Source organism: Ochotona curzoniae, unplaced genomic scaffold (assembly GCF_017591425.1).
Source record: "Ochotona curzoniae isolate NIBS_2020 unplaced genomic scaffold, NIBS_Ocur_1.0 scaffold_1852, whole genome shotgun sequence".
NCBI lineage: Eukaryota > Metazoa > Chordata > Mammalia > Lagomorpha > Ochotonidae > Ochotona > Ochotona curzoniae.
Genome location: NW_024467087.1, coordinates 50,000,077 through 50,025,040, shown reverse-complemented (window position 1 = coordinate 50,025,040; position 24,964 = coordinate 50,000,077). Strand labels below are relative to the sequence as shown.

Sequence of the window (24,964 nt, the reverse complement as noted above, 5' to 3'; positions counted from 1 at the left end):
TAAGCGGTTGTTGTTTGCCACCCACATTCATTCATTTATATACCGACCCACCAATGTATCTGCTATCCATTAAGCACACATTCAACTAAGCATATACGTCATGGTAGCTATCATGGGTACTGTATTTTCTCTTGAGAATGTGATTTATATTTATTTTCAGTATACTCATATATTCAAAGTCTAGAATGAGTCCAGAAAACAAACTTACTAACCCAGAACCATTGCATTTTTTGAACAGCTAGCAATATGTTAATCTGTTATAATTTTGGTGTTAATGTCCAGTCACTGAATGGATCACCTCAGGACAAATTTTCCTTCTAAAGTTAGTTTGTTTAAAGAGCTGCAGCTAATCGCTTGATAGAACATTTATTTTTAAAGACATTCCCAGAACTTTGTAATCTGATCATTAAAATGCTCATTTTTGCTGAGGAGATTCCACTATGTTTTATTTTATTTAAAAAATATTAATCTATTTGAAAGAGTTGCAGAGAAAGAGGGAGAGACTGGGTGGGGGTGCAGATATTCCATCTGCTGGTTCACTCCCTATATGGCTGCAACAGCCGGGCCAGAGACCAGAATCTTCATTGGTATCTTCCATGTGTGACAAGGATCCAAGCACTTGGGCCATTTTCCACTGTTCTTCTCAGACAATTAGCAGAGAGCTGGATTAGAAAATGGAGCAGCTAGGGCATGAACCAATGTTAGTATGATATACTAGTGTCACTGGTGGCAGTTTTACCCACTATGCTACAACGCAGGCTTTATACTTCTTTCTAAATATAAAACTGAAGTAGTATAATATTTTTAAATTATTTGTTGGAGAGGCAGAGAAAGCAAGAGTGAGAGTAAGAGTGAGTGAATAAGAGAAAAAGAGAGAAAACTCCAACCAACTGGCCAGTCTCCAAATGTCCACAGCAGGGTGAGGGGAAGTTGAGGCAGGGACCAAAGCCTGGAGCCAGGAACTTAACAAAGATCTCCCACATGGGTGGCCAGTGGCTGAAAACCTGAGCCATCATCACTGTATCCCAGGGTCTGAAATGAGCGGGAAGCTGGAATTAGGAGCTGAACCAGGAATTAAACTAAGGCACTTCCCTGTAGAGTGTGGGCATGTTAGCTGGTAGGCTAAATCCCTGCCTCCAATAGCTTGTGTGTAACTGACGCAGTGATGGCCAATGTAAGGAACGCTGAAGTTCTAGTGAGAATCTTCAACTTAATTTTTACTTCTAACACTTTAAGTCATATCACTCAGGACAACTTGCTTAATCCTTCATAAGTCATATTTTTCCAAATCAAAAGCAGAAGAAACAAGGTTACTTCAGCTACTTTAGTTAGTTATTGTGAGAATCAAAAGAAATGATGATTATAAACACTCTTGGTAAGCTGCCAAATGTTCTTTAGTTATAAAAGGGATACTTTTTAAAGTCAGGCTGTACATCAAAAGGGTCACTTTGCATTGCTTAAAATTTGTTTTCTGAAAAATTTCAAGGAATTGTAGAAACATAAGATAACAGATATTTCAAGTGAAAGATGAAAATAAACATCTACACACCCTCTTCAATTACAGCAATTCTTGTAGTACGCCCCGAGTTAACCACATTTGTTCTGGATGGTCTTATTTCTCTGGGCTCCAAGCCATCAGCTTTTTAACATTCATATGTAGCAGAACCGTACTTAAAGGATGGTAACTGACCATAAGTCTTCTCTGAGTATTGTGCAGGATGGTGGGGACCGCACTGTAGGAACCGGGAGTAATTTAGAGAGGCACATCACAGGCGAAAAGGTGTTGGTTGATATTAGAAGATATTAGAAGATATTAGAAGAGATCCATCACAATGAATATGCTTAATATCCATAAGGGCAATGATGATGTCTGTCTTGTTCTTAACTGTATCTCAATGCCGGACACACTCAAGATGTCTGTAATTATTTGTTCAACGGTCTTCAAGGGAAGTGGTTTCTGACCTGCAGCTAAACCTCCTGCAGGAGCTTGCAGATGTAGTACATTTTTTTTTCTTTTCTTTAATGGCTAATTTCTGCTAAATATAAGTATCTGAGATATGGTAAAGAAGTAAGTGGTAAGGCAATAGTGCAGTTTTCTTTTAATGTTTATTTTTGTATTTGAAAGGCAGAGTTGAAAGAGACAGGTTGATTTTAACCATTGATTCACTCCCCAAAAGGCTGCAAAGGTTAGAGATGAAACAGACTGAAGCCAAAAGCCCAGAACTCTATTCAAGTCTCCCATGCAGGTGGCAGAGGCCCAACCATGTGGGTCAACTTCCACTGCTTTCCCAAGGTGCATGAACAGGGAGATGGGCCAGAAGGGGACTGGAACCGGAACCTATATGGAATGCTGGCATGGCAGGCAACGATTTCACCCATTGGGTCACAAGACCAGCTCGGTGTTTTTGTGTAAGGCGAAAAACTAAACCAAAATAGAACAGAAACAAGCAAAAAACAAAACAATCCCCCACCTCCCCCCGCTCCCAGCCAGATAGATTACAGAGGGTGCTACTTTCATTCCTAGGTTTCCGTACCGGAGTACCCTAGTTGGCTTCATCCTTTGACTGTGTTTTGCTGTTGATCAACTGCAAAACAGTATGCATCATCAGCACTCCCACTACCATCACTATCCCTTAGAGACAGTCTGTATCCTTCTCAGAACAACTCTAATTAATGAGTGATTACTTCGTTGAGTTCACTTCTCCTCTATACTAACTATATCTTAGTTTGCTGATTTGGCTTCTGTAACTAAAGCACTGACACTGTAGTCATTATTATTTATTCCCTTTTGGAAAAAAAATAACCCATATTCTTAAAAATCCCATTTTTATTGGGCAATTTGTAGCCTCAATAAGATCTATTTTTGTATTAATCTTTCTACAACTCTGTAGGAAGTTTGAGTATAATTGAAATCAATAACAAGTTGTTTCACAGCAAAGCCATAGAAGTAAGTTTTATTTAGTGTCTCCAGAAACAGACAATTCGTTCTCTTTTAAAAATATATGTAGTTCTTAAGAATTTAAGGAGGGAACCCAACATTGTGACGTAACAAGTTTAGCTACCACCTGTGATACTGGCATCACAGATGCATGCTGAAGTTAGCCCTGGCTGCTTCACCTCTGATCCAACTCCCTGCTAACAGGCCTGGGACAGAAGCAGGGGATGGTCCACATGAGTGGTAGAGGCCCAGGTATTTCGGGCATTTTCCACTAATTTCACTGCAGGAACCTGGATTAGAAGAACAGCTGAGACTCCAATTGGTGCTCTGAAATGCAATGCTGACCCCTCACGAGATGGCTTAATGCTCAAAACCTTGCACTGATTCCTTAAATTAGTCATATTGGCACTGAAATATTTGAACTTGATATTGGTGAGAAATTGTAAACCTTTGACTCAAGAGTAGATTGTGTGTTGTGGTGGGTTGATCCACAACCTAGAAAACATATATCCCATATCAGATTGCCTGGTTCAAGTTCTGCTACTCTTCTTTCAGTTTACCTTCCCACTAATGCAGATCTGGGAGGTATCAAGCGATGGCTGAATTAACTGAACTCCTGCCACCCACATGAGAGACCCAGATACAGCTCCTGGTTCTTGGCTTTAGCCTGGCATAGCTCTAACTAGTGTAAGCATTTGGGGAAAGAACCAGTAAATGGAAGATACCTCTCTCTCTCTCCCCCTCCTTCCCTACTTTCCTCCCTCCCTCTGTCAAAAGCATGTACACTTGAAAAAGAACATGCAATTAAAAACTTTTTTTAAAGTTGAAAGGTTCTGGACCTAAGGTACACTATGTGAAAATTTGCTTTCTAAGAAATCATCATATGTGGATACTTTTTAAAAAGCTGGGAGAACATATAATAAGAGGGTAATGCACATTTCCCATGAGCTTAAAGACAAATATCTTTCAAGAGGCAGAGGTAAAGAAAGTGACAGAGAGTAAGAGCTAGCTCTCATTTGCTGATTTAGTTCTCAAATGTCGGTGACAGTCAAGGCTGTGTTAAAGCCAAAGCAGAGGCAGGGAACTATGTTTAGTTCTCCTACAGGGGTGATAGGGACCCAACTTCTTGAGCCATCACCTGCTGATTCGCAGATTCCACAGGAATAGGAAGGCGGAATCATGAACCAGAGGCTGAAATTGAGCAAAGGCAGTCTGTCCAATGTGGGATGTGCGATCTTAACTGCTGAGAAAATGGTTGATTGGCCACAATTCTTTGAAGATCTCTTATGATTTCATTTTGAAATGTCAAAATGATTGCATTTTGTTTTTTGGAAGTGCCAAAAAGGGAGAAAGGAAAGGAAAGGAAAGGAAAGGAAAGGAAAGGAAAGGAAAGGAAAGGAAAGGAAAGGAAAGGAAAGGAAAGGAAAGGAAAGGAAAGGAAAGGAAAGGAAAGGAAAGGAGGAAGGAAGAAGCACTGCTCACTGTATGAGTAGGTAACCCCAAAATGCTGCTTGGTGTGGAATTATTCAATGCTAAGAGTAAAGAACAGGGGCTCTTCACAATAGCCTAGTGGCTAAATTCGCACCTCACAATTGGCAGGATCCCATATGGGAGCCAGTTCATGTCTTGGCAGTCCCACTTCCCATCCAGCTCCCTGCCTGTGGTCTGGAAAAGAGGCAGAGGATGGCCCAAAAAGGACCCTGCACCCGAGTGGGAGACCTGGAAGAAGCTCCTGGCTACCGGTCAACTTAGCTCCAACTGTTGCAGACACTTGGGGAATGAACCAGCGAATGGAAGATCTTCCTCTCTGTCCCTCCTTCTATCTGTAAATCTGACTTTCCAATAAAAATAAAATAAATCTTAAAAAATACATAGAACAGAAACTCAAGATGCCTGGATGCTGTGCTGGTTCCTGAGTTTCCATCAAAATCTTAGTCTTTGGGCAAGCCACTTTTGTTCTTATAGAAAAGCTTCAGCAGCATTCCATTTTAAAATATTTTTCTGCTACTCTTAGGATCTGGAATGCTACTGAGATGAAAGTATCTATGCCAATCACTCTCTTTCCCACTTTGAGGTCCCAATGGGAAAAATCCCAGGAGAAACAATTGTGCAAATGGAAATGAAATGTGACTATATTATTCAAAGGGCTTGCAAAATGCTAGTGTTGAGGATACCATAAAATTTGTTGAAGCTTAGGCTAGTAAATTAGTAGATTGTCTTTTTTCTTTTCCTGAATTCAAGTCACTAATAAAAACTTCTGACTAGCCATGAAGCACAGGAAACTGAAGAGAAGTGCATAAACGGCAATCAGGCAGCAATGGGTCATACTTTTTGGCCCATCTAACTTAAGATATCGTGAGGGAAGGGTGGGCATTTATCCACATCCCATATTAAAGTCCCTGGGTTAGATTCCCAGCTAATTACAGTTTATCTTCAAGGAAGACCCAGGATGGCAGGTGTAAAAGATTAAGTAATTAGGGTCCTACCACTCATTGAGTTCTCCAGCTTCTGGCACTTGGTGTGTGAATCAGGGAATGTACATTCTCTCTTCATATGTGTGTCTGACTCTGTATGTCTAACGAAGAGAAGAAAACGTGTGTAGCTTACAATATCACTTAGTGTGTGTGTGTGTGTGTGTGTGTGTGAGAGACAGATTCTTACACCAATGACACTTTATACATAATTTTCCTACCCACTAGCAACAGATAACCCAATTATTGTCCTGAATCTGATCCATCAATTAGTGACACTCCTATTTGTGGATTGTCATGATGTGTGTTACCTCTGTATTTCAGCGTGTGGGGGGAGTATATATTGCTTTGGATAGAATTTTAATGTACCTTTCCCCGAGTGCCTACATCTGAATCGTCAAGACATAATTCCAGGGTGTGCTCTAGACACCAGGTGTTCCATTTTAATTACAAAAGCCTTTTGAAGTTTTCTGAGAATTCCAGACAGGTATTGATTCATGAGTAGTAAGGATATGTGGTAGTTACTTCTGATAAAGGAACTACAAATTTCCAAGGTATGAATATTTTCAGTGTAGAAAAATGCTAAGATCTTCAGTTCTAACGTTCTTTGAATCCACACACAGGACATTAAATTAATACAATTTGTTCTAAGACATCATAGAACATAGTAGCAAGCATGATGCCTGGTACATATGTGGAGAGAACATATAAACGTGTTGGAACAATAATGAAACAAGTTCTCGGGCAATGAATATGCACTGGACAGCACATAAAGGGATGTTCAGAGAACGTAAAGACAATCGTCTTTTTGTTCATGTCATCTCTCTGTGTCCATCATGGTGCCTATGAAGGAGGACAGTCCAACTCAAACTTAGCCTTTTATCTTTGACAACTGTCCTGTATTTAGGCCTCCTCCTCGGAATTCCCTACCAATCCCTTAGCAATCTCCAATTTCATTGTGACATTTAACACTCAGTTGTATGCTGTAATGCATGTTATACTGGATCTGTTTAAACTGAAGTCCACCAAATTCCTGGAAGCCAGGGATTGTATCCCTTTCTGGATGTCCCTCAGTACTCACAGTTTTGAATACATAAATAATTTATGAATGCCAATAGATGTTAATCTCTGTTTTTGTAGTGCCTTCTGTGTTGTGTTGTTAAAAATATTTTTTAGGGCCCGGCGCAGTGGCCTGACAGCTAAAGTCCTCGCCTTGAACACACCGGGATCCCATATGGGCACCGGTTCCAATCCCAGCAGCTCCAATCTCCATCCAGCTCCCTGCTTGTGGCCTGGGAGGGAAGTTGAGGACAGCCCAAAGCTTTGAGATCCTGCACCCACTTTGGAGACCTGGAGTAAGTTCCTGGCTCCTGGCTTCGGATTGGTGAAGCTCCAGCCATTGTGGTCACTTGGGGAGTGAGTCATCGGATGGAAGATCTTCCTCTCTGTCTCTCCTCCTCTCTGTAAATCTGCCATTCCAATAAAAATAACAAAATCTTAAGAGCTGAATGGGAAGCAGGGCCGCCAGGAGTAGAACTGGCACCCATATGGGATCTCGGCACATTTAAGGTGAGAATTTTAACCACTACGCTATTGTGCTGGGCCCTAAAAATACTTCTAAAATACTATGTTTATTTGAAAGAGCCATAGAGAGGCTTCCATCCATTGACTCATGCCTCAACTCATCCCAAGGGTCAAATCCAGGCCAAGCAGAGGTCAGCATTTCCATCAGGATCTTCCATGTTGGTGGCAGGAACCCAAGTGACTAGGGCATCTTTCACCACTTTCCCAGGCACATTAGCAGGGGACTGGATGAGAAACAGAGCAGCCGGGACTCAAACCAGTGCTCTGACGCAGTCAACAACTGACCCTGCTTTGCCGCACAACTGGTCCCAGTAAAGTACTTTTGAAGCTAGTTCATTTGACGGTCACAGCCGTCGAGAGTGATTGGAAGAGCAGGCATTATCATAAATTGAAGAAACTGAAATTTAAAGAATCTGGAGCATTAACAAAATCACAGACGCCGGTGTTCTTTCTACTAGATCACACTGCACTGTATCTTCCTGCAGAAGAGAGAGACTGGATCATAGCTTTTAGGATCTAGAAACTTTCCATCTCAAAAATTACGGGGGACGGTGGGGCTGGGAGCGCTATAGTGTAGTTGGTTAGGTCTGGTCTGCAGTGCCAGCGTCCTATATGGGTGCCTGTTCAAGTCCCAACCTGGTGCCTGGTTGAGGCCTGTTTGTTCCCCTTCTTGTTCAGCCCCGTCTTTATGGCCTGGGAAAGCAGAGGAGGATGGTCTCAGTCCTTGGGTCCCTACATTCAAGTGGGAGACCAGGAGGAAGCTCCTGGCTGCCAGCTTCAGACCAGCCAAGCTCTGGCCATTGCGCCCGTTTGGGGAGTGAAGTGGAGGATAGCACATCTCTCTCTCTCTCTCTCTCTGTAACTCTGCTTTTCAATAAATAAATAAATAAATAAATAAATCTTTAAAAACTGTAGCCCAAACTACAAAAAATTTAAAAGTGTTGCACTAGAAAACCCCTCCCCATCAAAACAAACAACAACAAAAATCCCACAAAGGAATAAAAGCCCAGAATACTATTAGTTTCTAATCAGGATGAAGAAAAACATGATTTCTTGGATAGTAACTTTATTACATTTCAAATTTGATAGAGTCTTGGTTCTAGGCTTTCCTGCGTTATTGTGCCTGAACTTTTTTTCTTCCAATTCCTGAAAGTCATTTGAATATAAATGAGTCCATGTTTCTTATCTGAGTGACACTTGGGTTTTAAATTTGTTGTTGTTGTTCCAGTGAAAAGTTTGCTAATGCTTTGAAAGTCCCAGATGAATATCCGAACACTTATAAGGTTTCATAAGAAATATGACTCTGAAAATATTTATCTGGGCCCAGCTAAATCCTCTCCTTGCAAATGCCAGGATCCTACATGGGTGCCGGTTTGTGTCCTGGATGCTCCACTTCCCTTCTAGCTCCAACAGCACCCTGGGAAAGCAGTAGATGATAACCCAAAGCCTTGGGACCCTGCACCCATGTGGGAGACCTGGAAGAAGCTCTTGGCTCCTGGCTTTACGCTTTACATTGGCTCAGCTTTGGCCACTTTTGTTATTTATAAAGTGAACCAGCAGATCTTTCTGTCTCTCCTTCTCTCTGCAAATCGGCCTTTCCAATATAAAGAAATACGTAGATGAAAGAAAAAGGAAATATTTATCTATTTTTTCCAGCATCTGTCTTAGCAGACAGTGTATATGTAGTAAACAGGCTTAACAAAGGTGAGAAAAAATGGTCCTTCATTCTTTCCCACTGTGCTAGTGGGGAATACATATTATGCAATTTGGGATGAGGGGTGAAGTTCAGAATTTTCAAATGGCCAATGAACAGAAAAAAAGTAGCCTTGGAAGTTGAAAAATGTGTCCATGCACAGGTTGGAAGGTAAACCACATGTATGAATGAAACATGCACTGAGGAAAACAGTGATGTAGATTTATTTGATAGATAAAACACGCTTAAACAAAGCGAGTTAGCTTACTATTCCAGAGCCAGTAATGCTTTCCTAGAATTCACTCACTTGTTTGTAAGCCAATGACAAATAAAAACAAAGCAAGTAAATGAAAATCTCAAACATCCATGTCTGAAATCTACCTGCACGTGCATACTCATTAAGCTGGAAATCAACATTTAATATGAAGAGTCAAATGCATCTTTAGAAAAACCAGCTTTTTTCACAACAGTTTAGGTTCATATAAACTTACAAAACTGTGTATGTAAGAGACAGTGGATCAATGAAAACAGGTGAATCGCACCACGGGGCTGTGTTTATTCAGTAGTTGGTGTTGAACCACATTCATCCTAGATCCCTTGTCACTTTAATTGGGTGGGTGTAGAGGGCTAGAGTACTAACTCCCTAAGGCAGTGAGAATATCATTAAGGGCTTAACTATCGAATTGTGATACATTTGAATTACAAAAACTCTTTTTGTCAGATAACAGCTGAAGTGAAATTACTTTCAGTTCTATAGGATTTTCCCAGAAGTTTGCATTAAGCTGTCTTCCTGGAGCAAGGTTTTAAGGATAGGGATATCTTTGGCTCCTTTCTATTTCCTTTTCTGTAAGTAATAATAGTATTGGCCAGCACTTACTGAACACTTATTGCGTATTATGCATGGTGTTAGCACTTTATGACAAATTATCATATTCTTCATAACAATCCTATGAAATAGGTACTATCATTATCAGCATTTTTCAAAGAAACTGAAACAGAGAGAGCAAATAAATTGCTGAAGATCACACAGCCACTAACTCATAAAACTGCGTTTTTACCTCATAACTTAACTATCATAATATTTAATCTTACTTTTTTTTTTTTTAAGGTTTAGTTATTTGAAAGGCAAACTTACAGGGAGAGTGGGCAAGACAGGCATGGGGATAGAGTTTTCATCTGCTGGTTCACTGCCAAAGGGGATATAACAATGTCCCTGGCTAGGCCAGCCAGTCTGAGGCCAGGAACCAGGAATTCTAGCCAGTCTCCCAGTTGGGTGCAAACGCCTAAGCACTTTGGCCACCTTCTGCTGCCTTCCCAGACATGTTAGCAGGGTGCTGGATTTCAAGTGTAGCACCCAGGATTTGAACCAGCACCACCGTGGAATGCAAGCATCACAGATTACAGCTTAACATGCTGCACCGCAATTGGGCCCACTAATCCTAACTTCTGTACTATGCACACCACTCCACATACCTTTAATATTCTAGATTTTGGAATACAGAATTTCCTCTGTTCTGCCTATCAGTTAGTGGCCTCCTTAAGACTTCTAGAAGTTTCATATTTGTTCTTCTCTAGTTTTTGTTACCTACCGCCCCACCTAACCTTCATTTGTGTCCTGCTTTTGATCTAATGTTGTGAAGAATACAGCTGATTAAGCCAATGTCATTATGAGATGACTGCCTCACCAGGCTCCCTTATTTTTGTCAGGGATAATAATATTCTATTCTAAATGATCCTTTAATAAAGTACCACTTACACATTTCCAACAGGACATAGAGGGATGAAAATGGACAGAAGACCTTGTCGGTATGCATCATTTTATTCATTTAAGCACATGTAAGCTTGCATTCAACCATATCTCCTCTCCTACTCCCCTCTTGTCTTTCAAGAGTAGTACTAGATTGAAAGACAAGATTGGGAATATGCAGATACATGGTGACCATGTAGCACAGGAATTTTTTTTTTTCCCTAGGATATATTTACTAACCTGAGTGGAGTTCCAACCTCTGCTTTGGATATTAGAACTATGAGCTATCCTTTTTAAGCTAACAAGCATTATTAATACCAGTTCCACCATTATTGAAATTGCACTGAAATGATCTTGTAACAGCTTGAAAGAATTAATAAGCCTCCCCAAAGTCCTAACCTTCAACTGGGGAGTGACCTAGGTACTGGGAAAGATTAGAATTTCTGTGGCCTTGGTCACAAGGGAGGCCTTTGATTATAATAGTATTATTATAATTGTATTATAATTTGGAAATTTATGTACTGTTATTTCAGAACAAAATTACATTTTTAAACTAACTGAGTGAGACATAATGCTAACAAAAAACCTTGCTTTCATTTCTTGGGGAAAAAAAATTGAGCTTGCATCATATCTTAACTAAAACAAAATTATGCCTCTAAAAACATACTCAATATTTCACAGATAAAAATAATTCTGCTTTTAAAGTTTTAAGATGATTTGCTAATGTGATTAAAAAATGCCATTAAGAAGCATCTTACAAATTGTAGCCAAAATACAGTAATTTTATTGTTGGGATAATAACTAAGCATCCATTGTTTTGAATCTAGCTTAAGAAATAAAGATTTTATGTAAAGCATCTGTCTGATGATCTCTAGAATAAAAACATTTTTGTCAATGGAAATTTTCCCTTTTCTGCTTGCATACATATAAATAAAGCCTTTCCTTCTAGTTCAAATGAAATCAAGAAAGAAATACCTTGGGACACATAGTGCTAGGGGAAAATGACTTCACTGTATCATCAAGAGAAATAGACCCATAACCACATATGATAATTTCAATCTTGCTTATCTATAGTATAATATGCAAAAGAAATGGCTACATTTTTAGTACTGTAACGTGTTGGCCATGGTTATTGCTGGGTGGTGGAAATATATCATTTTATTTTTGTGTTTTGTAAATATTTCAAAATTTCTACAATGAAAATCTATTACTTTTAAAAAAGACATGTCAATGTACTGTGTATTTCTCTGTACAGAAAACAGTAAGATAGGAATTTGTGATACTTTCACAATAAAGAAGTGTTAAATGTCTAAAAAGAGATATATTTACTTTGGAAATTAGTGTCTACACGTTTTGAAACATCACATGATACTTTATGAATATGTATGATATTTTCTGTTAAAATTAATTTATAGATAAACAAAAATGTAAAAATTCCTTTACTATTAAGAGATGGAAAATATCACTTAGTTTTATGAGCACATTCATCCATTGACCTGTCTTTTAAACAGACATGTAATGATTCCCATACATCTTTATGAAATCAAAGAATTTCATCATCTTTAATGTTTTTGCAGATTTGAGAAATAATTGGGTCATTTAAGTGCGTATTTGTATGTGATTTTCTCCTTGCAGCATTCTCGAAAATTTATCAACTGGGGAGGAAAATTGCTGTTGTGCTGTTTGAAACTCACCTCTTGCCCTTTTCTTTTCTTCCCCACCAGTTAGGTAGCGAAGAGTTTTAATTGACATAAGACTTTGACAAAGAAGCCATGGACATATTTCACCCAAATTAAAAGCATGCTGAACTGGTGTCAAAGGGAGCAAGCAAAAGTTAGATGAATACTGCCAAGGTAAAAAAAAAAATGCTGTGAAAATACTGTTCTTGGTTTATATAAACTGTGGCAATTTAGTTGCTTGTTTTACCATTTAAATATGTTACTTAGGAAAAGCTTGTTATTAGAGAATATTCAATTTATTCCATTGGTGTTGGAGTAGTTCTTTGTTAAGTAAAGTCAATTAAGGATGATATACACCATGGCTTGGAACTCAACCAAATTTTCGCTTGACAACTTGATATTTCCCCGTGTTTGACCCCTAGCACATTATTATTCTTTGCAATTTTCTTTTTATCAGAACCTTATTTGGGGAAGAAAATAATTCACTTTAATAGGGGAAGATGTTTACAACACAAAGACTTGGGAAAATAAACATTAAAAAAAAAAGAAATATATATCAGTTAGTTGGAAATCATTTATTGCCTTTATAAAAGTTTAAATAAAAATCCTACAAAAATTCACATTACAGTTTGATGTAGTTTTAAGGTGATACTATGTTTCAGAGGTAGTACCAGTAAAATGAGATGCAGGGTTGCTGAAAGGAATTAACAAGTTAATGCAAAGCAAAATTTCAGTTTGGAGCAATATAAAGTTGGTATACACTCTAATGGGACAATTATAATTATCTTTGCATGAAAAATAATGCTTTTTCTCTTTCCCCCCCTTAGTAAATCTGCTCTTAATAAAGGCTTGTTTTGCACAATGGTATGTTGACAGCAGGCTCACGAGTTAGTAGGCTCCTCCATTATTAGCATCACAGAGCATAGCTGGGTGAAAAGCATGTTACAGTGCTGTCTACCAAGGATAACACCAGTTTCAGAGAAATCTACCTACTTGCCCATCATTTGGATAAGATGGTATTGGTAAGCTTTCTTAAAAGGCTAATCTAAGACAACTTGGCAGTTTTACTAACTGAATGGAAATTTAACATATTTTTAAAAATAGACAACTTTCCTTGTATACCATGAAAGCTATATGGAGAAAGAACAGGAGTTAAAGTTCTCAGAATTTCTCTGAAAAATGATTAATGACTAGTAGGCTGAGATAAGGAAATCATCCCTTGAAAATGGGCTGAGTGCCAGCCCTGCTTCAAAAGGCAACAAAGTCAATTTTTTGATTCCAGAATTTTTTTTAATACCTATCACTTATGTTTTCTACTGCAAACTTACAGATTGCTGAATATGAAAATGTCTTAAAATAGATGTTCCTGTCTTTGGAGATGTGGCCTCTTGGACATTTTTCATGGTTTTGGTTGTATACAGAGCAGGGAATGTGGGTCTCAGCCTTTCCTTTTTAAACAATAACAAACACTTCTATCACATGATTGCAATGGTAGCACAAAAGATCTGCTGTTGACAACTGACCTTGCCAACAAAACATCCCCCGGTTCCTCAGAGATGGATTTTTTAAAAATCATTTTTGTTACATGCCCATTTTCTTGGCTGAATCCAGGAAAGTACCTTCCATTTTGTTTTTTAATGTACTTTTTGGAAGGCAAGTGCTCTGAAATACAGATTTCCAAATTAGTAACCGCTTGGTTATCCTAAGCATATAGCAGACAACAAAATGAAGTTAAACAAAGAATCCTTTTCACCTTGACTTCTGTCTCTCTGAGAAATGCTTCAGATACCATGGTGTGTTTTAATCTTGTCAAAGCCCTAAAGAAAAAAACACTAGTTGATTTTTACCCTGAGCCATGAAGCAATTCACTTGCGCAAAGTCACAAACTGATTATTTTTCCTGCTTTAAAATGTGTCAAAAACAACTCCAATCTAAAATTAAGGAAAATACACTTTCCTTTGTAAAAGTTTTTTTTTTTAATATTTGACTTTGACATTCTTTTAAAAAATCCATGGTGCATATTTTCAATCTCCCAATTATGATTTTGCTTTCTGAAACCAGCTATTTTCTTTGGTTCCTGCCACAAAGCCACCACATTTCATTTTAGGAGCATTTTAATTTCAGTGATGACAAATGAAATAATTCTGGTGCTTAAACAAAAATGTTAAGGTAAGGGGGGTCCTAAATGTACTATTACAACTATATAGCTCCTATTTTAATGGAATTGTAAACAAGGAAAGCAAAATCATCTATACCTCCTCTACTAGGAGTCACACCTAGCAGAATACTAAAACCTATTCAAATTTCTAGTTAAGTCTTGGCAACATTTCTTACAAAAAAAAATAGCAAGAAACCCTTTTTAAGTGGCTGGTGTCCAGCACAGTTCCTTCCCTACCGTAGGAACTCAACAAATATTTTTGATCTAATGAGCAGTTGCTGAAGTGTGACAAATACAATCCAGCCGTGTTGAAAGATACAGGAAAGAATCATCAATAGCTAACTTTGCAATGAGAACTCACAAAGGAGTGTAGTGCTTAAATTGAAGCAGAAATTTGAGTGAAAATATAAACTAATATTTAGCAATTAGACCCCAAAGAGAGTTGAAGGGCTGTAGTTTGTTCATGCTCCTTAAGAAATGATTTCTATCTTTACTGTGTATTGTGGGGACTCTTTATCTCAGAGAGGAATTGCTGTGACTGATAGATTTAATCCTGATAGCTTCGGCTCTGTTAATCAGCACTCAGTTCTCTGAGTGGAATTTGACTTGTCAGCAAGGAGTACTAAACGTTGTTTGCAAAGAACCATATGGCTCTCGGCTGAAAGTGAGCACACCTGGCTACTTGACCACTGAACTACGTCTGCTGACAAAAGAGACATTACAGCATGAGAACAATATCAAATAATCATGTAGTGGACAAAACAAAAGATCATCAAAGAAGCTTGCCCATTTGTGTGTGTGTGTGTGTGTGTGTGTGTGTGTGTGTGTGTGTGTGTGTGTGTGTAGGAGGGGGCTGTTTCGAAGTTCAAGAAATTTATGACTGCTTTTTGCACTCATAAGCTGATGATCTGTGAATTTCAACATAAAAAATGGTCTCACTTCTATTATAATTTTTAAAGGAAATCAAATATAATTTTGATGGCCAAACTAGCTATCCAGCTACTTCATTAATCTTTTAAGTATAGATAATAATTTAACCACTCAATACCATTGCACACTGCCAAGACACAAATATATGATACTGTGTGCTTAAGGAGAACCTGACATTTTCCCTTCTATGGGTTTTGGTAATACCATCTGGTATCCCGGAAGGGAAGATTTGCAAAAAACTGTCTACAGTGTGTTGCCATCTGGTACCTACTAATAAAACAACTGGGTAACATGCCCATTTTAGGTGTGTATTCATAGAATAGTTTCCAGGAAATTCAGAGGACTGTGATTTACAACCAAAGTAGTGTAGCTCTTTTTGGATATTATCCTTGGCTGATAGCTCTGTACAGGCCTCACATGAAAATGAGGTAAATTTTGTGGAAAAGCTGAGTGACTAGATTAAAACAAATCTTACCTTGACTTCCTGCTTCATAAAACGTAAGAATGGAAAAAATATTATGAACATAATGATAAATTTGACAGATTTGTGCAATATTTAATCTAACTCAGTCACACAAATTTACTAGTAGACTATGAATAACCAGTATTTGTCCTTGGTTGCAATGAAGAACTCCCATTGCAACGAATCCTTCACAACATTTTGTTTCTGTACACTTAATAACTCATTCATGTTGGTGAATTAACTTTCCAAAGTACTTCCCCCACCACACAAATATTTGGGTTAGATAATAGAGGAATACTAACAATTTACAATGACGTACTAGTGATTACTTCAATTTTCAATCATTAACAAGTCAAATCCTCATAGGTTAAAAATAAATCCCAGGACTCATCCTTGGGAAATAATTTTTTTAAGGTTTTGTTTTTTAGTTTTCAGTCCACTTTCCTGAGTAAACGTGTTATATGAGTAATAGGAAAAAGAGAGGAAGAAAGATATCATGGCTACAAAAACAAGATTAATAAAGTTTTAATAATCTGACAAGTAATGCTGAAGCGCCTATATTTTTTATGTTACTGGTTAAATGTATTTACTAAAACTAAGATTTTCTTCTAAAATAAAACAAAACTTTTCCAGAATTAAATGTAACGCATTTCAGCAGAACTGTTTGAAATTAATAATGAATTTCTCCAGTGTTCCATCAGTTTGGGGGAAAAAAAAAACTCTCAATCTTTTTCGTATTTCACATGCAGTTTTTTTTTTTTTTTTTTTTGCACAGTAGCCATTATACCTTGTCCATCTGTCACAGAATATGCCTGTTTCAACAATGTGTTTTTCCAATTGAAGAATATTAGGACAACAGAACACAGTTATCTTGAAATGCACACCTGTTAAGCAGCCAAAAGGCTGCGTCACATATCCCCCCCCTCAAATCACAAACTGTCAGAGGCGTTTTTCTCTGATAAAGAAGACACACTGAATGAGGTATCATCAGGCTCCGGTGAGACATGATTGAAATCCATCTCTTCTAATTCAGGAGGTAAATCTGACAGCAACGCCTGAATCAGAAAATCAATTTTTTGGAATTAGTATCTGTATATATATATATATATTTTTTCTGATCTTATGTTAATAATTGTAGTCCTTTCTTGTTGATCTATTCTTGTGGATTCAAAGAACACCTTTCTCTTCCAGGAAATTGTATAAAACTTACCTGAAAAATTTGTTTATATCCCACTAAGGAAACAACACAGTTTTAGATGTTGGCAACGTGTGGAATGGAATCTTGCACACAGGAGCATTCAGGAGGGAATTCAACTATTCTGAACCAGGTGTTTTCAAGCTCAGTGTATTCTCATTCTGGTCTTTGTTCAATGATCACTGCTAAAGGACCTTAAAATCACATTAATTATTAAGATATCATTTCCCAGTTATGCTATTCTTTAGAGAAGCCCACATTTTACAAAAGACTATAATTGCTCTTGGCGGGGAGAACAAACTTTGATAGGGAAGAGGTTCAGCTAATTTGACTTCAGACTAAGCTTCAACTTGAGAAGACCTAGTCGCTTTTTTCCCTTTCTTTATACTATGTCCATGTCTACAGATGGCCAAGCACCCACCAGGCACAGCCGAATCAGTGGATCTAGCCGTTGTAATGATTTGGAAAGGTGCTCATTTCTCTGCTGGAGTAATTAGGATAAGCCAAGAACCATGAGCTAAGCTTTGCTATGGTCTAATTGTTTCATCTGGAGTTGCAGAACGTGCAGCCATACTAGAGAAATAAATGAGTAATCAAGTTTTATGTGTCTGACAGTACTTATGCCTATTTGACCATAAGAAATTTTGAATGAAATGATTGATTTGCTGCTCCTAATGCTAAGAATAATGTAACATATCTGACAATTTTAGACAGCATTGCTTGTTTTGGGTGCAGTGGTAAACAAAGACCAAGGGAACGGGAACAAATGAAAACCTGTCACTACCCAATTAAGGAACAGACAGACAGGACATGTTGGAGAACATATGAAATCCACTGTTGAAATAAGACAGTATTCTCCTATTCTCTTTATTAAAAGAAGTGACAGCTACAAAGCCTATATTTTTGTCTTGTAGCACAGGGACAAGATTAAAACTGTCTCCTTTTTGTCAGGCTGTGTAAGAAAAGAGTAACTCCTATTGGGAAGAAAAGCTGTTAGTGATTTCATCCGATTAAATTGCCCCTGAACTTCTTGCAAAAGCAGAGTATTTATACAGCAAAATCACCAAAGGTGCTACATGCTGTCTCAGATTCTGAGTCACAGTAATAAATAAGACATGGAGCCATTTTCTTTTAGAAATCACTAATCCGGCACAATGAAATCTGTAGTGACGCTGACTGAAAAGTCTATGAGAAACACCTCATCGAAGTTCACTGTGCAATTTTAGGTGTACCACATGAAAAAGAGAAATGCTCACGCGAGCACTCGCTGAACAAGTATTTAGAATCTTAGAAATTCAAGAAGATAAGATTTATAGATATAAATTCAAAGGGGGAGATTCATGAATCAAATAACATTTCATTGTCACTGATTGATGTGGAATACCTGAAATTTACTGTGGTAAGATACACAAGCAGTTTTTAGATCTGAGGCAGTGAAGGGCACTACTGATACATGAGATTCACTTTGAAGTTTTTCTTTCAGTATCTTACTGGATCTCAGTACTGGTGACTGAGTGAATCTCTGGGTCATGTTAATTGTTGGAACTGCCTTTTTTTCAGATATTAAACACAGTTCACTCTGTTACTATCAAGTCTTCATCAATGCCAGCTATTGTGCCATTCTTGTCAAAAGATTAAATCTTTTCTCAAATATACAATCAGTATTTATAACATGTGTTATAAGTCTTTAAGTGTAAATGCTAAATTCTGTAATATTAATCATTGTTGTGCTCCTTGCAAAGTGGGAAAATTGAAATTCCAGAAAGGCAATTGACTTACCTAGGGTCACAAAGTAAATTTTCAGTAGAAGAATAATTGTAACCAATGACATAGTACAGTGATTGAATAATTATTCTTGTTTTTAAATGTATATTAATTTTTTGAAAAAATAATTGGGTAATTTAATGTTAGAGAGGATCGGTTTTGAAAATACTGAGCCTGTTCATTGGGTCAGCATAACCTGTGGACCACTCATCTCAATTTATCCAAGTCAAAATTAATGGGAAAACATTGGCAATTTCTTAACAATGAGAAACCAGTGACAAACAGGGTTCTCTTTCAGTAGGCGGAATAAAAATTAATGCTTCTAGAAAGAAACTTCTAAATATTTCATATTACAGACAGTAGACATTTAGAAGATCACCTGGATAACTTTTTGTGGATTGCTATTGGTATCTTCCATATTTAGTGTCCATACTTTGAGATAACATTATAACTCAGTTGCAAAAACTGATACTTTCTATTGGGGAGGTTGATTATAGAGCATTGACATTCAGTATATGTTTTTTGAATCATTTTATTTTTTTCCCAGCCACATTTTTGCCTGTAGCTCACTTTATTATTTTAAATATAAAATAAAATGCCTGTTAATTACTTTTCTTATTTACCAGCAGTCTTAGGGAAAGAACCCAGCTAGAGATGAGATTACAGTTAGGAAACAAAATGGAGATTGTGTGCTATTCCTAGATGGCAAGAAACATAGATCACGCTAGTTAGCTAGCTGTGTAACTGAATTCAGAGCCTTATTACAACTTTTCAGACCAGGACCATGCTTCAAGTTATTCCTATGGGTGGGCCCAATTTTTTTGGCAGTTATTTAAAATTTATGATACCCTTGGGACCACATTCAAGACTACTGCTCTTATTCATTTGCAATCTGTATTTTGGGTTCCCCCAAAACAAACATGTCTCCAGTATCCCATGGAATATGCATAACTCATATAATAAAGCTATAAAGTTAAAGAAACTTGGCAAAGGTAACTGAAGACTACTGTCTTGGGAAGTCTGTGTATATCAGAGGGTGAGAGAGGAAAATCCACGCGGCTGGACGCATAACGTACATGCTGGCTTGAGCCTCATGAGTAAATGCTTCTAGTTGAAATTTTGTGGTTCAGCATGTCAGTAAAATATGTTAAGACTTTTTTCCTTTATGAAAGGGAGAATTATGAGATGCTAAGGCTCTAATCTCCCACCCCCCCGGAGATACACAAGATAGGCTATGTATGTGTGGTTTTGCTTGTGTATAAGGGGTGGATTTTTGTACTCCTAACATTGTATGCACTGTAGCTCAGTGCATAAAAACCTCTGAGACGGCTTCCTACATATTGGTTACCCGTGTCTCACACGACTCACACAGAACTCTGATTAGTAAAACCAGCATGGTGGTATACAACTCAGGGGTCAATTTGATTATCAGTTAATATTAAATGATATTCTGATTCTTTTTAACAAGCCTAATATTGTTATATAGAGTTCACATGAAACTATTAGGTATATAATGTAATTTGGGTGGAATTTGTAATCAAAGTCCAAGTGGCCAACAAAAGACAGTACATTTCATTTTTGTAATAGAGAACTCAAATACTTTACTTCAATTGGGAAATGCAAGGTATGTACTGCGGTCATATAAAATTTCACAAAATAATTTCATATTTTTTTTTAGTGATGAGAAATAACACAAAAGAATTAAAAGGCATCCAAACATCTGTGAACACTCCTGGGTGCTGGCAGGAAACTAAAATCCAGAAGAGAGGCAAATGAATGTCTTACCTCTTTTATTCACACAAGATCACAAAATATATGTGTCTGTCCAGCTAGGGTAGCCCTGTAAGCTTTTTGAAGAATTTCTTTTAAAGGCAGTTTTTTCCTCTACTTAAAGCCCAACCTGGCATTAATTAAGTATATTAATCAGTTGTTTTGCTTTTCCACAAAAGCAGCACAGAAGATCTGAACATGCATTCTCAAGAAAATTTTTAAAAAGGACAGGGAGCCAACAAGTGTTTTTTCCATGCCAACTATCAATAAAGCATTAAAAAATGAGAAAAAAAAAACCAAAACGGTGTGACATGTCATTTTTCAATATGACACACTGCAATGTATTAGTCTCTTCTAGAACCTACCTGCTGTTGTTCCTTATCATCAGCTTTCATAGCCAGTATCAAGCTTCTAACAAAAGTCTGAAGTTTGAAGTATTTTTGTTTCTGAATCTCTAGCTCATTTTCAATGAATCTGACTTCTTCATTCTGGAGGAGAAAATATCAGATAATGCAATTAGTCTATGTAAATCTAAGACTGTACATGTTTGATGAATAATAGAATTCTAAAAATAGAGATAATAAGGAAAATATAATTTTAGCATAAAGAAATATAAAACTTAAAGAAATTATCCTGGTATTGAAATGTCATATTTTATTCTTATTAATAAAGATATATCCATTATTTGAAAGGCAGAGTTTGGGAGAGAGACAGAGAGATCCCCCACCCACTGATTCACTACCCAAAGTTGTGACAGTCTGGGCTGGGCCAGGCCGAATTTAGGAGCCAGGAACTGCATCTTAGTCTCGCATGTGGAGGCAGAGGTCTGGCACTTGGGTCATTTTCCCGTGCTTTCCCAGAATGTGAGCAGGGAGTTCGATGAGAAGTAGGGCAGCTGTAAATCAAAAAAGGTTCATATGGTATGCCTGAATCTCATGCAGTGGTTAAACCCATGCCACCACCATGCCAGCCTCAAATGCTGCCTTTTAAGGAAATCACCAACAGAAAACAATTTTTCCATGTTAAAAATGTACTCAAATGGATTTTGGTAAGAGAAAAATCAATGAAGGTTTTTTTTTCTTGCAAGGACCCTTCATATCTAATCTAATTAATATTTGGATTAGGATTAAGAGTAGATAAAAGTCCTTAAGAGCAATAGCAAATACATAATGCTAAATGCACCATTTAGAAAGTCAGATACTAAGAACCAAGAAGATCCTTCACACACACACACGCGCGCGTGTGGGCACAAGGAGGCATTGAAATGACTAGGACTGTTTTCGGTAGCATTTTGTAGAACCATTAAGTAGTAGTCTGTTATTTGTATCTCCAAAAGTAACACTGCATACCATTGATGTGAAATTCCCTTTCTAGACTCTATTTATGCCGGTTGTGTAGGAAACAATTACTAGATTACAGTTGAGAAGTATAGGTCCACGGATAACTGTGTAAACATGGGTAGGCCAACTGATGACTGTGAATGTTACCTGATCAGCAAAATGGGTATTATATGGTCATCTTTGTCCATTCTAGTTCCAAGGGTTCTAAATCTCAACTAAGATAATGGTCATGAAAGAATTCTAAAATGTAAAGTTACAGTAACCAAGAAAGTATGTTGTTGGCATAAGGGTAGACATATATGTTAATGGAATCAAGTTGAGTCCCTGGAAATAGCTGCACACAAATCAGGGTACTTCGAAATGTTCATGGGATGACATATTTTTATTTTAACTGGCACTGAAGGAATAAGACTCCACTAAATAAAGAGTGCAGAAAATAAAAATATCATAGTCTAGGAGGAAAATAGGCAAGGAACTATAAATAATAATCAAAACTATGCTCAACTTCACCACATAAAGTAACTTAAAATATTGACAAATCATTAAAACTTTAGTAGTATATAATTCTTAACAATTCTTGATATATTTAAAATATAATTGACAAAGCACTCTATTTAGCAAAAATAAAATAAAACAAAAATAAAAATAACAAAAATAAATCTTATATAAACATTGATATGGAATATACTGCACATATATTTTACTATAATGTATTGAATCGACTGTAAATTTAAGTAAAAATATACTTGTATGAATGAAAACATTCATGAAAGATGGTAAGAAAAATAGTTTATTATTTTATGCAAAACCTGTAATTCATGCATTGATTGTTTCTTTGGGATGCACAGTTTTGTAAACTTTTTGAGAATTCTTTGAGTAGTTTAGTTCCAATTAGTTTTGCACCAAAATAGACTTTTCCATGAACATTTTGAAGTAATCGTATTTATCATAAAAGTGATGGGCAATTCTTGCACAAGGAAGGTATAGTCTCCCACCCCCCCAAAAAAGGTGGGGGCAATATAAATCTAAATCCACGGGCAAAAAAGAAAAAAAAATGTTATCAACCCTTATATACAAATTTTACAAAGAATGAGACCCTAAACCTAACTATAAAACTTAAAACTGAAACACTTCTAGAGGAAAACAGATGACAACATTTTTTGTGATGTTGCTTTAGGAAAAAAAAAATTCTCAAATAGGACGCATAAATATGGTACTTAAATTAGATTTCACACACACACAAAAAAAGCCCAAGTCTCACCTTGAAGAACGTAAATTTGTAATTGTAATGCCGATGCTGGCAGGAGTGGTAAGGGCTCAGATCATTGGCTTTCCGCTGCTCACAAGGTAATGCTTGCTCCAGCCTGGCACGGCCCTGACTACTGCAGGTATTTGGAGGAGCAAATCATCAGATGAGAGCTCTCTATCTCTCTGCCTCTTAAACAAGTACGCATTCTTTAAAAAAAAAAATCATTCGGTTTAAATTTTTTCTTATGTGTTATTTTTGTTATTTTTAAAATTTGTTTTTTAAATTATTATATTTCATGATACAGTTCTTCTAGACAAAAAAGATTATTTATTTATGTGAAATTCAGAGTTACAGAGAGGGAGGCATACACATGAGAAAGAGAGAATCTTCTTTGGTTGCTGATTCACTCCCAACCAAGGCCGGGTCAGACTAAAGCCACAAGTTTCATCCAAATCTCATATGTGGAGGCGGGGACTCAAGCACTTTGACCATCTTTTGCTGCTTTCCCAGGTCACCAGTAGGGTACTGGATCACTAGTAAAGCAGCTGAGACACAAAACTGAACCGGAACTCATATGAGATGCATCTGTTGCAGAAGGTGGCTTAACTTGCAGTACCACAATGCTTGCCCCATAAATACTTTTTTAAAGTGTGGACAAATGCATTCTTGGTCATTGAAAGTTTGTGGCAAATAGATTAAACATTAATGTGCAGGGCTGAATGTTTAGCCTAGCAGTTAAGGTGCTCGTTAAAATACCTGCTCTGGCACCTGACTGTAGTTTCCAGCTGATTGAAAGCCTGGAGGCTCTGCCACTCACGTGGAAACAACAGACTGTGTTTGTCTCCTGGCTTTGTCCAATTCCAGCTCTAACCTGAGTCAGTGTGGGCAGCAGGAGAGTGAACAAGGGGTGTGGGGGTGGAGGGCTCTGTTTCTATATCTCTCTCTCTAAAAGAAAAGATATTGCGAAGAAAAAATAATAATACAAACCATATATTGTGAAAAGTATTTGTAAATTGCGTATCTGAAAGACTGCACCTACAACACATATATAATTTTTATAAACTCAATTATAGAACGAGAAACAGAAGAAAAAAGAAGGCAAAAGTTGGAATACATGCTTTATTAAAGATGTATGAATGGCAAATAAGCACCCAAGAGAGATTCTAAATATGATTTTCCATTAAGAATATGCAAATAATAAACTTTAGTTAAATGTTATTGCTTACGTACAACAATGCTTATAGTTAAAGAGATTGCTAACACCAAGTGTTGATGAGAATGCAGAGTGTTTATACTGGTGGAACTGTAAAATGGTATAGACATTTTGAAAAGATTTGACGGTTCTTATAAATTTCAAAATATTCTCTTACCATATGATTCAGTAATCATCCTCATAGACATTTACCCAAGAGAAATGTAAACAAACACATGTCTGCAGAAAGACTTATTCATGAATATTCATAGCAGTTTTATTCATAATAACCTCAAACTGGCAATAGTCCAGCTTTCATTAGCAGGTGAATACACAAATTGTGGTGTTGTTTACACAACTATGTTCACTTGTCAAAACTCATCAAACTATAGACTTAATGCCATGAATTTTATTTTACAAAAAGTTATACTCAACAAACCCGATTAAGGCCAAAAAATTCTTCTTTTTTTAAGGAAAAAAGAAAACCTTATTTCTCCTGTATCCTTTACCCATCATCTCACCATTGCTCTCCTTCCCCACTCCTACTCCCTGTTTCTGGGAAGTCAGTTGTTTCCGATATCACACAGAAGTGCAGGATTTGTGTTTCCACACCTGGCAATGTTTTCCAGTCCTACCCATGTTCTTGCAAATAATCATTTCCTTTTTCAAAGCTGAATGTCATATGTGGTGAATATAGTAAATAATAATGTATTATATATTATTAATTGGTAAGAGTAAATTTCAAGTCTTCTTATACCAAAAATGATGAGATTTGAGATGATATGTGAATT

General features: G+C 37.1%; 1 protein-coding gene across 1 annotated transcript in view; it reads right to left on the bottom strand.

The window, feature by feature from the left end:
* Positions 1-16,296: 16,296 nt before the first annotated feature.
* Positions 16,297-24,964, bottom strand: part of HDX (highly divergent homeobox) — a 125,334-nt gene continuing 116,666 nt past the window's right edge. The window contains exons 9-10 of the mRNA XM_040999769.1: positions 20,758-20,880; positions 16,297-16,718 (exon numbers count right to left, since the gene is read on the bottom strand). Coding sequence (XP_040855703.1) covers positions 16,593-16,718; positions 20,758-20,880 — 249 coding nt within the window. The 3' untranslated portion in view covers positions 16,297-16,592. The remainder of the gene's footprint in view (positions 16,719-20,757; positions 20,881-24,964) is intronic.